The sequence below is a fragment of the Brachyhypopomus gauderio genome, unplaced genomic scaffold (genome assembly GCF_052324685.1).
Source record: "Brachyhypopomus gauderio isolate BG-103 unplaced genomic scaffold, BGAUD_0.2 sc62, whole genome shotgun sequence".
Classification (NCBI taxonomy): Eukaryota; Metazoa; Chordata; class Actinopteri; order Gymnotiformes; family Hypopomidae; genus Brachyhypopomus; species Brachyhypopomus gauderio.
In genome coordinates, this window is record NW_027506883.1 from 2,155,085 (window position 1) to 2,170,553 (window position 15,469).

The window sequence follows — 15,469 nt, forward strand, 5'->3', positions numbered from 1 at the left end:
GCTCAGGTGCAAAATAAACAAGGTGTGAGAGCAGCTGGAGGTGTGGCCTGTGACTGGCGGGGCAGTACAGCGAATCACAGAGCTCCCCTCTCTCACGAGCGCTAAAGGAAGACCCATCTCCACCCGCAGACCAGAGACACACGGGTCATTATTGCCTCTTTCATGTGAGTGAGACATGGACTATTCAAAACATCATTCAGTACAGCAGAGTGAAGCAAATCTGTACTGTTGAGAGCCAGAGACACTGATCTAGTAAGTTGGTGATGAAGTCATGGTGAAATAACGCAATTTGAGGAGAGAACAAATCCTTTGTATTGCAAGTAAGAGGATGTACCATAGGTACATGATATTTCAATACTATATCGTTAGCTACAGAGAAAGTTCTAAGCACTTACGGTCATTAAAAGCTTCTCACAACACAGTTTTCAGAAGAGTGCACACCTAGGGTTACAATGGTATTTTTGTCTGTTTTCAAGATCCAGCTTGCAAAGGTTTCAGTAGTTTTCTAACTTGCCTTATTACATTTTCTAATAGGGCAGCACCAATTTCATGAAATACTTGCATTACAAAAAATAAATAAGGGTATTGGCTACCATAGTCACTAAAAAATTACTTTTATAAATGTATTTTAGATGTTTACAGTGTTTTAATTAATACTTGGCACTAGCTGAACTTCACAGTGTGTCACATACAATAAAATATTTGTATGATATGCTACAGTATATTTCCTCATTATCACACGGGCCAACAGCCTACAAACGTTCTGTGGTTGTGCTTATTGTTACGGTGGATACATCAGAAACGTCTCATGCATGATAAAACAGTCAGAATCATCAAAAATAATTAGGTCTATCCAGAAGGGAAAGTAGAACAACAAAACAGACATGTGGATAAATACAGTGAATACCTTGTAATAATCCTCATCTTTTTTTCTCTTTTTGTAATAAACAATGTAAAGGCCTTAATGGCTGCTACTCTTTAAAAGTTGGAGTGCTGGAAGTGCCCTTGTAGAAAATGTTCCTGGTGTTGTCAGGGCTGTTTCCTCGTTCAGGAATCAGGATCATATTGCTCTTTCTGCACAGGGTGGAGTCGCGGCTCCGGGGGCCGTTCTCGCTGCTCTCCAGGGGGGTGACGCGGATGGTGGAGATGGCCTGATGAGGGTGGTGGTCTTGCACTGTGTTGGGTACGCTGGAGACAGCGGAGATGGTGGGAAGAGTTTGCACTGCAGCAGAGACGGGAGCAGCGGAGTTGCCCCTCGTCCTGTCTGCGGTTCCGTATCCGTCCTGAACCAGCTCTGTGCTCTCGGTGTCGCGGTTCAGGTCGTTGAGCTCCACGGACTGCCTGAAGTTGCTCTGGGACTTCCAGGTCCAGGTGCCACCACCGTCGGTGGAGTGAGCGTGCACGAGTGGCCGGCCGTTCTCCGGGTGCGCCTCCACCCTCACGATGGCCCCCATGGAGCCCTGGCCGGCTGCACCTGGCCCCGGCTCCTCCGTCAGGCTCTTGTAGCGGTGCAGGGGCGCGGTGGAGCTGGTGTGACTGCTACTTTCTGAGCTGGGTGAGCCAGTTGGCAGCAGGCCCTGCTGCTTGGACATGGCAATGACCTGCATGACACGCGGCTGTCCGTTCCCATTAGTCCTGATAGGGGGCGCCGTGCCCTTCTCCATGCTCTTCAGCCAACTGCCCTGCACCGTGCCACCTGGTGAGGTGCTGATGCACTCTTGAGCTTCCTCCGGGATGTGCACCAGCTGCGAGGAGCCCGGCCTGGACTGAACGACTATCCTAGTGCCTCCGGCAATGCCGCTGGGGTTGCTGGGTAGTGTAGTGCTCGTCAGCTTGAGGCCGTGGCGTTCCCCGTTGATGCCCATGGCGGAGAGCTCGGAGCTGGACTGGGCCTCCAGCTGGGCCGACCCTCGCTCCATGGCATGCAGGGACAGCCTGCGACTCTCCGTTTTACTCTTCCACTGGGACAGCAGCTGCTTGGAGCGGTTGGAGTCCAGGGTGGAGTGGACGGTGGCACAGCAGAGGGCGTCCTCGTCCCCGGCGGACGAGTGTATCCGGGGCAGAGTGTGGCTGAAGGTCACCATGTTCTCCTTGGCCTTGGGGCTTATCATCTCCACATCTGCACTGGACCTTTTCAGGTTGCTGAGGGAGGAGCTATGGCGGGTCGGGGCACCGCGGTGCAGGACGCCGTCTGGGCGAGAGGACGAGGGGCCCTCGCTGCTGCTGCTGCTGCGACTTTTGGCGGGCAGGTGGTGGCTCCTACGCTGACCCAGGTCGGCCAGGGGCCGCAGGGGGTCTCGGGACGGGGGCTCACGGCCACCGCGCTTCTCCTCGCTGGGCTGGAAGTTCCCCACGGCGTTCAGAGCCTGCAACGAGGAGAGAGATCAGGATCAAGAGGCTCAAGACGCAATGGAGGATGTTCGAAGCCACACAGAGGACCACACATGTCCTCCGGTGTAGTCGGATCCGGTGTAGTCGAGGACAGAACTCACTAAGTAAACAGCAATGCTCCCTCCGAGCAGGAAGCCCAGGTAGACGTCAATGGCGTGGTTCTTGTGTTGGATGATGCGGGTCAGGCCACATATGATGGCGCTGATGATGAAGGAGAAGATGAGCAGGGGCTTCAGAAGTTTCGACGAGTCCGTCAGGATGCTGTTGAAATACATCTTCACAGAAACAAACGCATTTGCATTAAAATGTCAGTGTAACACAAATTTCCTGGTTATTTTGGGCTCCACGCCAGCGACAGTGCTGACTTTCTAGACAAAATCCATTTTAGTCTAAGACTAGGTTTAAACAGACTCTGAAAAATTGATCTTAACTCTAATCAAGACGACAATAATAAACTTACATAATGTGGTTCTGAGCATGGCTCAGTTTCTTACTGGTTAACAGTTGGTCTGGCTTACATTAATTACAACACGTTGGAACAGGATTTGTGTCAAAGCCTAAGCTAGTGTTAAGACGCTAACATCTGTTCACTCTAATTTGATTCCAGTGTTTTATATCGATGAAGGAGCAGATTTCAGCCTTATGCAGCTTCTGGGATTGGTCCAAATCACACAGGAGTCAGCACTCCCAGTCACTTTACTCCCAGCACTCCCAGTCACTTCACTAAGACGGCACATTTATTGCTTGGGTCCGCAGCATGAACACGCGCCTGCTACTCCAGGGTCCCAGCGCAAGGTTGGACGCCAACTGGACAGCCTCCTGCACCTCGGCTGACTTTGTGTTGTTTGTAGTCTGTACTGAATTCTTACTCAGAAGAGAGAAGACTAAGCTAGCTAAGCTAAGCTAAGTAATAAAACAACAATACTGAATTCTGAAATATTCTATCATATCATAACACACAATGTTCAAGTGCTGTGGGTCAGATCTCAAATGAAATAGCGTTGTGTGAAGAGGTAGAATGTTGTAGACCTGACCAAATAGACTGCGTAGAAGTCTGTGTTACTCACAGAAATGTAGACGGCGGCAAAGGACGCCAATGTGGCATGCTGGGAAGGGAAGGATTTTCTGCAAATGAAAGCCAAGAGTCAAAACACACTGGGTGCTGTAATATTGATTTTATCAATAAAAATTTAAAATTCCTTTTTTTTTTTTCCCAAAAGTGCAGGGAGAAGAACATAACTGCGTGTGGTATCACTAAACCACAACAACTGCCAAAGGTTAGCTTTCATTTTATTATAACATGATTTTATTATAACATGTAAAACTATGAATAGGGTCTCTGGTATACTGCATACCAAAAGAATACTCCAGGAATGTAAACCTGCAATATTTCTGCAGCTGCTCTGAGGTAAATAATCTCACGTAGATGTGGCCGTAAAACACGCTGCACTGCGTTTGTCCACAGCTAGTGTCACTGTGGCCGTTTCCCAGTGCCAGCCTGAATTTAGCAGCTTGTTTCCTCATTCTGTCTGAAGGACAAGAAAAGCTGCTCGTTCTGCGTTCCCTGAGTGGGACGCCAGCAGAGTCCAGTGGACGTCCGAGCCCTAACCTAACCTGACCCGGACCCCAACCCTGACCCCAAACCTAACCCTGACCCCGACCCCGACCCTGACCCTAACCCTGACCCCAACCGCAACCCCAACCCTAACACTGACCCCGACCCTGACCCCAACCCTGACCCCGACCCTAACCCTGACCCCAACCCTAACCCAGACCCTGACTGTAGGTTCCCACGTCTCCCAGCAGACTGTCTCCATGTTCAAGCAGTCTGTGGACTGGAGGCCCGAATCTCTGTAGTCTACTCCTGTGGTGTAAGAGGAACATGTATTTTTAGACTGTGTACTCAGGGATAAAGGGAGATGCACAATGATCTTACAACGCTTCAATAATCTTTAAATAAGGTCTGTCCAGTTGAACTGGTTTCTTGAACTGGTTTCTTGAACTGGTGTCACCCCATGCTGTTAGTGTGAATCAATGGTCTGCATTCTGTGCTGTGAGTGTGGATACAGTTCCCATTTTCATTACTGACACTCCATGCACAGCACTGCCACATTCCCTGAAAACGGCCTCATTAATGTGAGCAACAAAACCATCTTTTACAACCCCTATTCTCCACAAGAGAACTTCCTCTTCTGTGGGCTCCTGAAGATAGCTCCTTGATATAAAGGCAACACTGTGAATCCTGTATTCAAGCCTGCAGTCTGGGGAAGGCATGAGCACAGTTTAACCCCGTCAGCTCCAGCAAGGAGCACTGAAGAGCATTTGCATGCTTTTGAAGTTTCTACCTGACATGCTGATACTCAGCTCGGTTCCCCAGTATCCACCAGTTATGGTTGGGAATGCAAACTTAGTTCTCCACAGCATCAGAAAAGCATAATCACATTTTCCACCAATTTAGAAGAAAAAAAAGCTGATCCAGTTAGTAGCTATCCAGTCTAGCTTGTTTTATACCTTTGCAACAATATAAACTTCCTGCTGACAGTCCCTGAGTTTTCATGGCCCTACCTGCCAGCCCTGATGATGGCTACATCAGGCCCGGAGCAGATGTCATCCAGGATGAAGGCGTTCTCGTCACATGAAGTGTTCAGGTGGGTGTAATTGGGTTTGCAGACAGTGAGGAAGTAGGGGGCTGGATAACCCGTGGACAGCTGGATGATGTCCGTTATTAAAGCAGTGGCACAGAGTCCAAACACATGAACCCCTTTGAAAACACACGTGTAGTACAGTTCAATAAACCTCTGAGACTTAGACGTCGGCTAAAGCCAATGAAAAGAAACTGAAGCTCTCAGAAGGAAGGAAGCCAAGCGGACATGGACCTACCCACAAACCTGACGGCTCGTCGCACGTAGGAGTTGAAGTTGCAGCCGGCTGCGTTGATGTCAGCCTCGGCTCCGTGGCCGCTCGGAGTTCTGGACACACAGCAGAAGAGAACGCCCTCCCCTATCAGAATCTACAGACAGAGGAGCCCCAGGGTCAGACGTGTTGAAAAGAGAGACAGAGATCCCATGTCCGTCTGTAGATATCTCCCCTCACCTTCCCTCTCTTACTTTCCTGCTGAGAAAACATTTCACTCCATGGACTGATGGCAAGCTGCCATCTTGAATCAGAGGCACAAGATCATTCACAGTGTCATACTTTGAATAAACTTTAAGATAGAATTTTGTTTCGTCTTAATTGAGTCATTGTCAGGGTCAGGGTTAGGATTAGGGTCAGGGTCAGGGTTAGGGTGTAGTACAGGGATGAGGGTGTGTGACACCAGTCTGTAAAGGTCTCACTTATTCTACTGAGTAGGGCAATTTATCAAAAATACATGGAAACCGACATTCAGAACCTCTTACCGACATAATTTTGCCCGTGTTGGTTATTTCAGTTTTTGGCTTTTAATTATATCATGTAACATATACTTAATATACTTACACATACATAATATAAGTTTATGTTAATACTTAAAAATATTCTTCTGCACGTGTGTTCTGTCCAGTCAGCCTCAGGGAAGCAACTGTTTTGTGAATTTTATAATCCCAACAATATTACCCCTTTAACTAGAAAAAATATCCCAGCTTTAATAGTTGAACACTTGTCAGTGAACTATAAAAAAACTATAAAAATTGCAAAAAAAACCCAAAATTGTTCATTAACCGCAATTGAGATAAAATGTTCCCAGAGTATTTTGAACATTTTTTTAAATGTTCAAAAATAAAAATAGTGTTGTTCTAATTTTTGATATCTACAATATATTAAATATACATGTGGTATTGCAGTGAATGGAGATGAATGTAACAGGTTATGGATATTATAATGCTGTGTAGATGTGCCAGTGGTCACAGTGAGTTGTGATGCTGTGGTAGCCCAGTTCATATAGCCTGCTACTACTGTGTATAACTGCATATACTACCATGTCCCTACAGTTTACCTGCTCCACTGGCTTTTGTTCAGGCCATGGAACATCTCAACATATTGTGAAGAAACTCAAACATAAAAATGCAGGCACACAGATCACTGCTGTAGCATTTACAAAAAAAAAACCAAAAACGAACTGGAAATGCCATTTTCATGAGCTGCTTTATAACCGGCACATACTTCTCACCAAAAGGGATGAAACAATGGTGCACTTTTGCAGACTTGCACCTGTGCACCTGTACACCTGTACACCTGTACACCTGTGCACCCACATACTGTTCAATTTGTCACAGCTGTCCCATGTGACCCGGTCTGACATCACAGGTGAAACGGAAGACTACACCATGTCATGATTCGGTGCGGCCCTGGTCACCTCAGCTACACTTAGGTCCATAAGGCTGTTTAGAAACCCTCGTTTGGTCATGCTTCAGAGTGCAGAATGTTCGCCAACCGTAACAGTCAGGTGAAGCTATTCTAAACATCCCCTGCGTAGACCACATACATATGGCAGCTGCTGCCTTGCCTGTATAGTTTAGACTGCTTTGGTCGCTCGGTGAGGAGTTTAAATCCCGGCGGGACTGTGCGTTTGATGTGTGCGGTGCTCCACACGACGCCCTGGCAGGCGAGGTGCTAAGGATACAGACTGCATGTTGGCTTGATGATGTGTCACGCTGTGAGCTGAACCCGAGCCCAGGCGGCGTGCCGATCACAGCACACTGCTCCATCTGACGGGCTCCAGCACTCCCAATCCCTACACACAGCCTCTCCTCTACACCGTGACAATTGGCAAAACCACAGGAGGCCCCACAGTCACTTCCTCCCTAATGCTAAATCTGGCCTGTTAGGTAAACAGACCTCAGTCAAAGATGAGCTAAGGAGAAGGAAAGAAGACTCATGATTCATTACTCATGATTCATGGCCAAACGTGCATTTCTACACGAGTGTTAATATTAAGGTAGTATGTGTTCTCAAATTTAAATCAAAGAACATTTAAGTACTGTAACATTACACTAAGCTTAACTGAAATAAGGTAAAAGGACCGATACTAAATTATAAATCTTTTAATTATAAATCTTTTAACAGCTATAAATCTTTTAACAGACAAGTTGTTTTTTTTTTTTTTAAAGCCCCAGCAACCTTCTGCAATCTTCTCCCCACAGTTGGCTGTAGAGACAGTGTCCATATGAGGTACTGTTTCTGGCTGTGCTCCCCAGTGCAGACCTTGCTGGGTTACAAGAAACACGGTGGCCAACAAATCTTCTCACAGTTCAGCCTTCAAACCCATTTACCCATCATGTCTTTTCCCTAAGAATGGACTAATACGATTTGAGAACTTGACAGCAAGTGTGAAAGAATCAACAAATTTGTGCGTGGGCGACCCACAACCCCTGATACCAGCCTAATGTGTTGCAGTCCACTCTAATGCACACTGCCTGGTTTGAGACCCACTTGTTCCTCCACAGCTGTGCTCAGTAGTGAAAAGCAGGGTCACCCGTGTTTCCATGGCCCTCACAAGGACTGCCACACACCTGCCCTGACATCCTAGACCAGGGGTACTCAACTGGCGGACCGCGGTCCGGATCCGGACCCGAACGCAGTCCTGTCCGGACCCAATCTCATTCCTGATTAACTGGATACGGACCAAAAAAAAACACAGGTCACAGGTATCTGCCAAAATTGGACGGCGGACAAATTTAGTTGAGTACCCCTGTCCTAGACACAGGGATGGGCTGGCACAGATCCATGTTGATTTACAGAATAAGAATTTTTGGATATACGGGAAAACAGAGAACACACTTAAATACAGTCGATCAAGTAAAAGCTACGTTATAGTTTGCTGTTTAAAGTGGATCATAATAAAACCAATGTTGAACGCCGGTGGATTTATGGTGATTTTTATCAGCAAGTATCCATTTTTCTTTGTGTGCAACCCAGTAATGAGTTAACATGACAAGTTCTCCAATTTCTATATAGATTTCAACCCATCACGAAGGTTTGGCTTAAAAAACAACGTGAAACAATACAACATCATACAGTTTTACTTTTAATGCATTGCAGAGCAAAGGGAAAGATGCAGCTGGTCTTTCCTGGGCCTTTCTGAACTGAGCAGTAGTGTTGTCCTGATTTTGGTCTTTCCTGGGCCTTTCTGAACTGAGCAGTAGTGTTGTCCTGGTTTTAAACATCTTAAATGAACAGTGCTGAGGGCAACAGCTTCCCTCAGCTGACCTAACAAACTCATGCAAGCAGGAGAACATTTATGACTGTTCAGCATACTAAGAATAGATGAAGCCCTGATGAAGAAGTGTGTGTGTGTGTGTGTGTGTGTGTGTGTGTGTGTGTGTGTGTGTGTGTGTTACTCACCGTGATGGCAGGTGCTGCGAACGACAGGCTGAGGAGCATGAGGAAGGGTATGACCTCATGCATCGGCTCAACGTACGGCAAACTCAGACTGCGGTCATGGCAGCTGAAGCCCCAGTGCACGGGTTTGAAAATGTCGGTCCACTGTAGAAAGTAAAGGCTCACCACAGACGACACCAGAATTGGAAGCTGGAAGAAAACGAAACAAAATAATGAGAGAAGATGACGGCAACAGAGCGTCTGTGCAGCGTTTTACTTTAGGGAGAATGTGACTTCACCAAGGGTGAATCCTGCTATTTTTAGATATCATGGGTGTGGGGTCTGTGTGAGCAAAAATACTGTAATATTAATTTGCCAAGACAGATTATTTAACGTGGCTATTCACCATCACAATGTGATGCATAATCATTGACCAATTAAATAAATCACTAAAATGAACAAATCAAATCCTTTATTTGCACAGGGAATGCCAAAGAGGGACCAAGACCTTATTTACAGTGGGGCCCTGCAACCCAAAGTGAGACATGATAAAAGCTAAAGCACATAAGATCATGATTTACTGCAAATAGCAAAACGTGCACAAACATCCCATGTAGCAACCATAAAACAGTGAATTAAGACCAGAGCACTCCTTGGGGAAGTAGATTTAAATGGGTTTAGATCAACCAGATGAGAAAGAAATGCTACTGAAATTAATTCCAAACAAAATTACCAATAAATCTAAATGCTTTCTTTCTAAAGCTTAAAAGAATAAGTGGCATTTTACTCATCATGTGATGCTACGAATGGACTTGTATGTAACACACTGCTTAATCAGGCCCTGAAAGACGCCCAAGTGCCCCAAGCTCTTATTGTTGTGTCTTGGCTCCCATACAAAAAAATGACAATTATCTTTAAGTGCTTTGAGAAGCTGTTCTGTTAGGAACTCATTTCTCACAAGATGCTATAAAGTGCAAACATTCTCAGTCTTAGGACTAGCATTTAGGCACTAAATTTCCTGATCTGAGTAGATTTCGATTCACAAGATCCAGAATTTCAATCTGTACCAGTTCTATTTCAATCCAGCTTGGGAATCCAACAATATTTACAACTGCAACATTGCTTTTGAAGTATACATATTTTTAAACCTTGAAATTTGAAAATTTTGGTTCAGAGACACTTGTCACCAGTTTTTTTTTGTGATGCCACCTGTTGTCATTATGACAGGACAATGTTGTCTGTGTACAACTGCTCTGTTGTAAACATCAATTTTTCCTTTTAAAATTAGTCCACATTGAATTTAACAACTAAACAGGCTACATGCTTGACTCATTGTGATGGATGCACGCATCATGAGCTCATATGGCCTGAAAACAATGTGCAATAACAATGTTCAATTCTACAATGATTAATTCGGGGTGAATAGAATTTAATAGAATTTTTTATTTGCAATGAAAAGTTTTGGATGAGTATATCCATTCAACTCGGCAGAGATAGTAGCATGCAAAAAACTTTAAATAAAAACTAAAACAAATTCCATAATGAACATATATTTAAATGTTCATATTAGCTATACTGTTTCTGCGTTAACATGAACACTGTTAACATGCTCATTGAATAAATGAAAAAAAATATTTTTAGAAAATTCATTTGAAAAAACATTTAAAAAGACATTGAATTCAAAAATTGTGTATTTTCTGCTGTTTCCTTTAAAACATTTTCTTCTAAACTCAATGTTATGGACCCAAAATGTGCAAGAAAAAAGATGGCAGCAAATGTGAGTCTTCAGCTCAATCCGAAATGGCATAAGCAGTAACTTAAGTAAAAGCAGTACGCACTACGCACTAGATTTCAATGCAGTACGTTCTTTCATTGGGTGACTGGGCAGTGTGCATACTACCAATACCATTTTTCACACGATCATAGTTAAGTGCTCCAGTTGAATCCTGGAATAGGACAGTGTACTGCAATCGCATACTTCAAAATACATGGCTCCCACTTCAGTAACCCATCTGGGTACTTTTCATTTACCGTTTGATGTACTGTAGCCTATAGGAGAGAAGTACGGCATTTCGGACGGAGCCTACAAATGTAGGAGTTTAACAAGTACAAAACGTAACAAACTCCAATGTAACAAAATAAAGGGAGCACATAACATGGTGCAGCCAGCTGAGGAAACGTTAGCTGGAGCTTAATATGATAGGTCAAATTATGTTAACGTTTTATCTGATTGGTCAAATGATGTTAATGTTTTATCTGATAGGTCAAAGAAGGAAAAACATTTTATTTACACACGCCATGGATTTGCGACGTGTTTGTTGCACATGTACATATTGTGATGACGATGAAAATATAATTTATCAGCCAGGATTCCAAGTCATTAGCATATCTCACTAATCATTTAAGGAAGCTGTGGTGTAGCCTTTATCGTTGCTAATCTGTCATCTTTCCATCGTAGAGGTCATGGTACTCCTTGGTTGAATGCTTGGACACATGGCAGAAAGTCGTTGTTAGCCTAGCCATGCTGCTTAGCTAGGTTACCGCCTTCCTACCTTCTACCTAGCTAACTCGGTTACTGACCCGTTTTTTTCTTTTCGTTGACCAAGCCAGCTGGCTTGCGTGCATCCCTTATCAGAGTCAGAGTAGCACGTGCTAATTTCATGCACTTATCCAGAATACTGATTCGGTTCTTTCACGCTATATTGAATATTAAAAGAAATCCGAAGTTTTGGAATCAAATTGTTTGCTATATCGAAGAATTGAAAAGCACCAAACCTTCGATTCCCCGTACATCTCTAGTATTTTGTTTATGAGTAGTACTTCTGACTGTGGCTATTTTACTATTTTGTCCATTGGCATCTTCATGCATCATAATTCAATATTCAGGAAGAGGACATACTGATGCCCCCACTGCCTGCTGATCCAAAAGATATCGCTCTCTTGGGGACAGAGTGATTGCCTCTTGCTAAGCTATGAAAGGCTTAGAAATCCTTCACTGAACAGGAATAACACAAGAAATACTAGAATAAGAAAGTACAAACTTAATGACAGGATGATCTATTAAGGTTCTGCATTTCATTTGTAAAAAGAAGATGGAAGACACTTCCCCCAAAAACAAACACCCCCAGAGGACAGCAACTGAAAACTGAGGTATGTTTGAAATAGGAAAGGTTGTTCGGAATGTTCTCCCTAAAACCTCGTCGAGATCCTTCAGGTAGGAATGGGAGACTGCAGATGAGTTAGAACTGAGTGTAGTAAGAATCTGCAGACCTGCCCCATGGGTTCATCAAAACAGTTTGCCTACGCATCTCATTCTCTCTCTTTCTCTCTCTCTCTCGTCTGCTGAGGAGGAACTGTAGGTCACCGGACACACCCTGAATACAGTAAAACTTCAGCAGGCAGTCACAGCTGCTCGCATTAACAATGTGCATATTAAACAGAGGTGAACCAAAAGACCTTCTGATGCGTAATGTACCCACCCCCAATCTCACCCGTTTACTGCATAATATGCCCCTAGTCTCCATTAGTTAATTAAGGCCTAAAGACCATCACAATAATCACCATACACCAAGGCAAGTCATTTAATACTGGAGTGTAAGAGACACTTCCTTTACTCTTGGAGCACATTCAGACAAAGTTAGGGTGTAATGCTTGGATATGGCTGTTCACGGTGCCATGTCAGACTGAAAGACAGACAGGCACTGCAGGAGTTAAACATGGGTGCAATTTCAGCATCACATCAGCCAATCTGGTGAGACAGATTAGAGTTCCACTCATGCCTGAAAACGGCCTTCTATGGTTAGTCAAGTGCATCGCACCTCAAACCGTCAAAAAATCGGAGAAGTTTAAATAATACATTCATACAAAACAACGGCCGCTTAGGTTTAAATTGGTCTAAATTGGTCATTTTTTTAGATGATGAAGATAATTGTAAAAGTCACATCAAGTATGGGACACTTCCAACTGATGATGTAGGCTTACTACATTACATTACATTTATGGCATTTGGCAGACGCCCTTATCCAGAGCGACTTAACATTTTTATCTAATTTTTTATACAAGTGAGCAATTGAGGGTTAAGGGCCTTGCTCAGGGGCACCTCAGTCATGGCCTCAGGTCTGGGAATTGAACCCACGACCCTCTGGTCACAAGACCAGTTCCCTACCACCAGGCCATGACTGCCATGACTGCTTACTAACCAACTGTTAGTAAGTAAGCACCAAACCTTCGATTCCCCGTACATCTCTAGTATTTTGTTTATGAGTAGTACTTCTGCCTGTGGCCATTTTACTATTTTGTCCATTGGCATCTTCATGCATCATAATTCAATATTCAGGAGCTTACACCACCTGAGATACTGAGAACAGGGGAGGTGGATACCCAGTGTGATCTGACCCAAGCCATACTACCACACCCACACCCACACACACCCACACACACACACGAGTGTGTGCGCTCGGGATTCTGCCGTGACTGTAGGACTCCCTACGTGCCCATTCTGTGTTATGATCTACTTCCACACTAGGATAGAGTGATGGATGAAGTTCTTCTAGTACAAACACACAGACTAAAACACACGAGGATTAGGCCTGTGTGTTAGTATAGAGATAAGACTGTTCGTCCATTAGAGAGTGTGTATCAGAGCATGACAGTTCCTCAGTGAACATAAGTATGCTGTCACTAAGGATCTGTACTGTCAGGCAGTAAAAGAGGGATTTTTAAAGAAATGTCCTGACTACAAAACCTCAGGACATAATGACCACAAGAGTTAACCTGAGAGAGCCGAGGTGCAGGACAAATGAACTGACCTGTTTACATTAAAGATGAGGAAACTTAGGGTTAGGGAAGAAAGTCAGTAGGGAAGAAATACATTTTCTTAAGAAAGAAAATGAACTTTTAAGAAATTGTGTCAGTGTTTCCAAATTTCCAAAAATATACAAAATAACAAAATAACTTTTGTTTTCAAACCATCTCCACAGCTGTAATAAAGAGTGAATACTGATATGGGTGACTAATTTTGCTCTCAATACTTTCAAAGAGCCAAACTCTGTAGGGGGCCTAAATGCATTTCATTTTAAATCAAACACAGTGTCATTAATGCATGTTGCAAAATGGCTTTAATGCAGGCTTTGGAGTCAGATATTTACAATTACCAACAAAACCCCCTTATGTTCAAAACAACACCAGTTTAAAGCATGCATAATCACCCACGTTAGAGCAAGTGGAGCACTTCGTCCCAGCTGGGGGCACGATGAGATATTTTAATGGTCAGCTTTCACGGTGGCACGTCGTAATGGTCCAACCGGACCGTCACCCGAACCTTCAATGCATTCTTCATGAACGACAAGCCAATCAAGACACAAAGTGATCGATAACCCACCTCAACGAAATAGAAGCACGGCAGTAAAGTAATGCTATCCTTGGTCATCCTCCCAGCAAGTCTCTCTCTGGCAGACATGGTAAAACCGCTTCTCACCCGCAGACCGCACGAACCGGGAGAACTTGGACCGTTTTATTTGACCGCGACCACCTTCACCCAGTTCAGAGCTGCTGTTTGCTCCATACGCACCACCACGGACGGATTGACTAGCTACATGGGTTATTACAACATCTAAATAAATGACCACAATAAAAAATAAACAATCCACCTTTTACGACTCATGCGCGCATCGTTGTAAAACGCTCATATTCTAAACTGCAAGCGCCAGCGAGCACAATATAACCGCCACATTACACCCGAGAATAATGTATTTGTAGGTGTGCTGCCGCGCATGCGCACAAGCGCTCCGCTTTGCATTCCTCTGATCTCACGGGCTCAAGGAGCGCACAGGGCAAAGTATTTATTTAATACTACAACACTGTCATACTTACGATTCGTGTCATTCATTCTTACTATAATATTAATATCGTAATTTTAATCCATAATTTGTATGGATTGTTAATGTAAACGGCACTGGGCTACCTTGCATATTTGTTCTAATACAAACATATGTTCTAATATATATTTCATAAAGAGGTAACAGTTTGGTATCTAAATTCTTTAAGTGTTATTTGTTCCTAATTCTAATCTAATCTAGTTTTAACAGTTACATTACAAAGAAATTCTTTTGTTGTCAGCTATTCCCTTATGGTTATGAATTTTTAATCTGAGATTCTTAAATGAAAGCATTCTTCTGTCAATGTTTAAATAAACTATTAAACATAGCAACTAAATCAAACAGAGCAAGGACAATTATAGGTGTATTTAGAAATCGCTGGTAACTCATGAAACAATAATATGGTTATCAATGAGGTGAGTCTTTAAACAAAGCTCCCTTTTAAGTTATTTATGTTTTTAATTTGTGGATTAGAGGCTGTTATGAATGTATGGTTGCGCAGTGTGGATGTGCTACAATGCTGGGACTGTATATGCTACATGTTACGACTGTGACAATAATACTATGAGCTAAACACACAGGTGACTGGATCTGTGCACGGAATCAGGACCAGGTGAAATAGGCCGTGGGCCCTGAATACACAACCAGCCTGTTATAAACGTCGACAGCATCAGTCAAGCAGAGGGCAACAGGATTAAAGCACATTAATGAGTTTTCTCCTTTTTTTGAACTCATCAAAAGTCCCGAACTGTTCTGGGACCTGAAGTGGCACCATTTAATTACGAAAATGAAAAGACCTTTATATCACTATATCATCCAGGAATATGTAGGCTAAGTAAAGAGTGTGCAAAAGGCCATAATATGGACAAGGTGAGATTACACTGAAAGAGGCAAGATTTAATCAA

At 43.7% G+C, this 15,469-nt stretch overlaps 1 protein-coding gene across 2 annotated transcripts; it reads right to left on the bottom strand.

Annotated features, from left to right (window-relative positions):
• Window positions 1-679: 679 nt before the first annotated feature.
• On the bottom strand, window positions 680-14,462 carry plppr4b (phospholipid phosphatase related 4b). Of its 2 annotated transcripts, XM_076988525.1 has the most exons (7): window positions 14,069-14,462; window positions 8,713-8,898; window positions 5,272-5,401; window positions 4,957-5,152; window positions 3,459-3,516; window positions 2,493-2,666; window positions 680-2,366 (listed from the first exon to the last, which is right to left on the bottom strand). In XM_076988525.1, the coding sequence occupies exons 1-7, from the start codon at window positions 14,144-14,146 to the stop codon at window positions 972-974; spliced, it is 2,217 nt and encodes a 738-aa protein (XP_076844640.1). In that variant the 5' UTR covers window positions 14,147-14,462; the 3' UTR covers window positions 680-971. The 2 variants fall into 2 exon arrangements, with proteins under 2 accessions (XP_076844640.1, XP_076844641.1); XM_076988526.1 differs by lacking the exon at window positions 14,069-14,462 and having other exon boundaries at window positions 5,272-5,360; window positions 8,713-8,894.
• Between the last annotated feature and the right edge of the window lie 1,007 nt (window positions 14,463-15,469).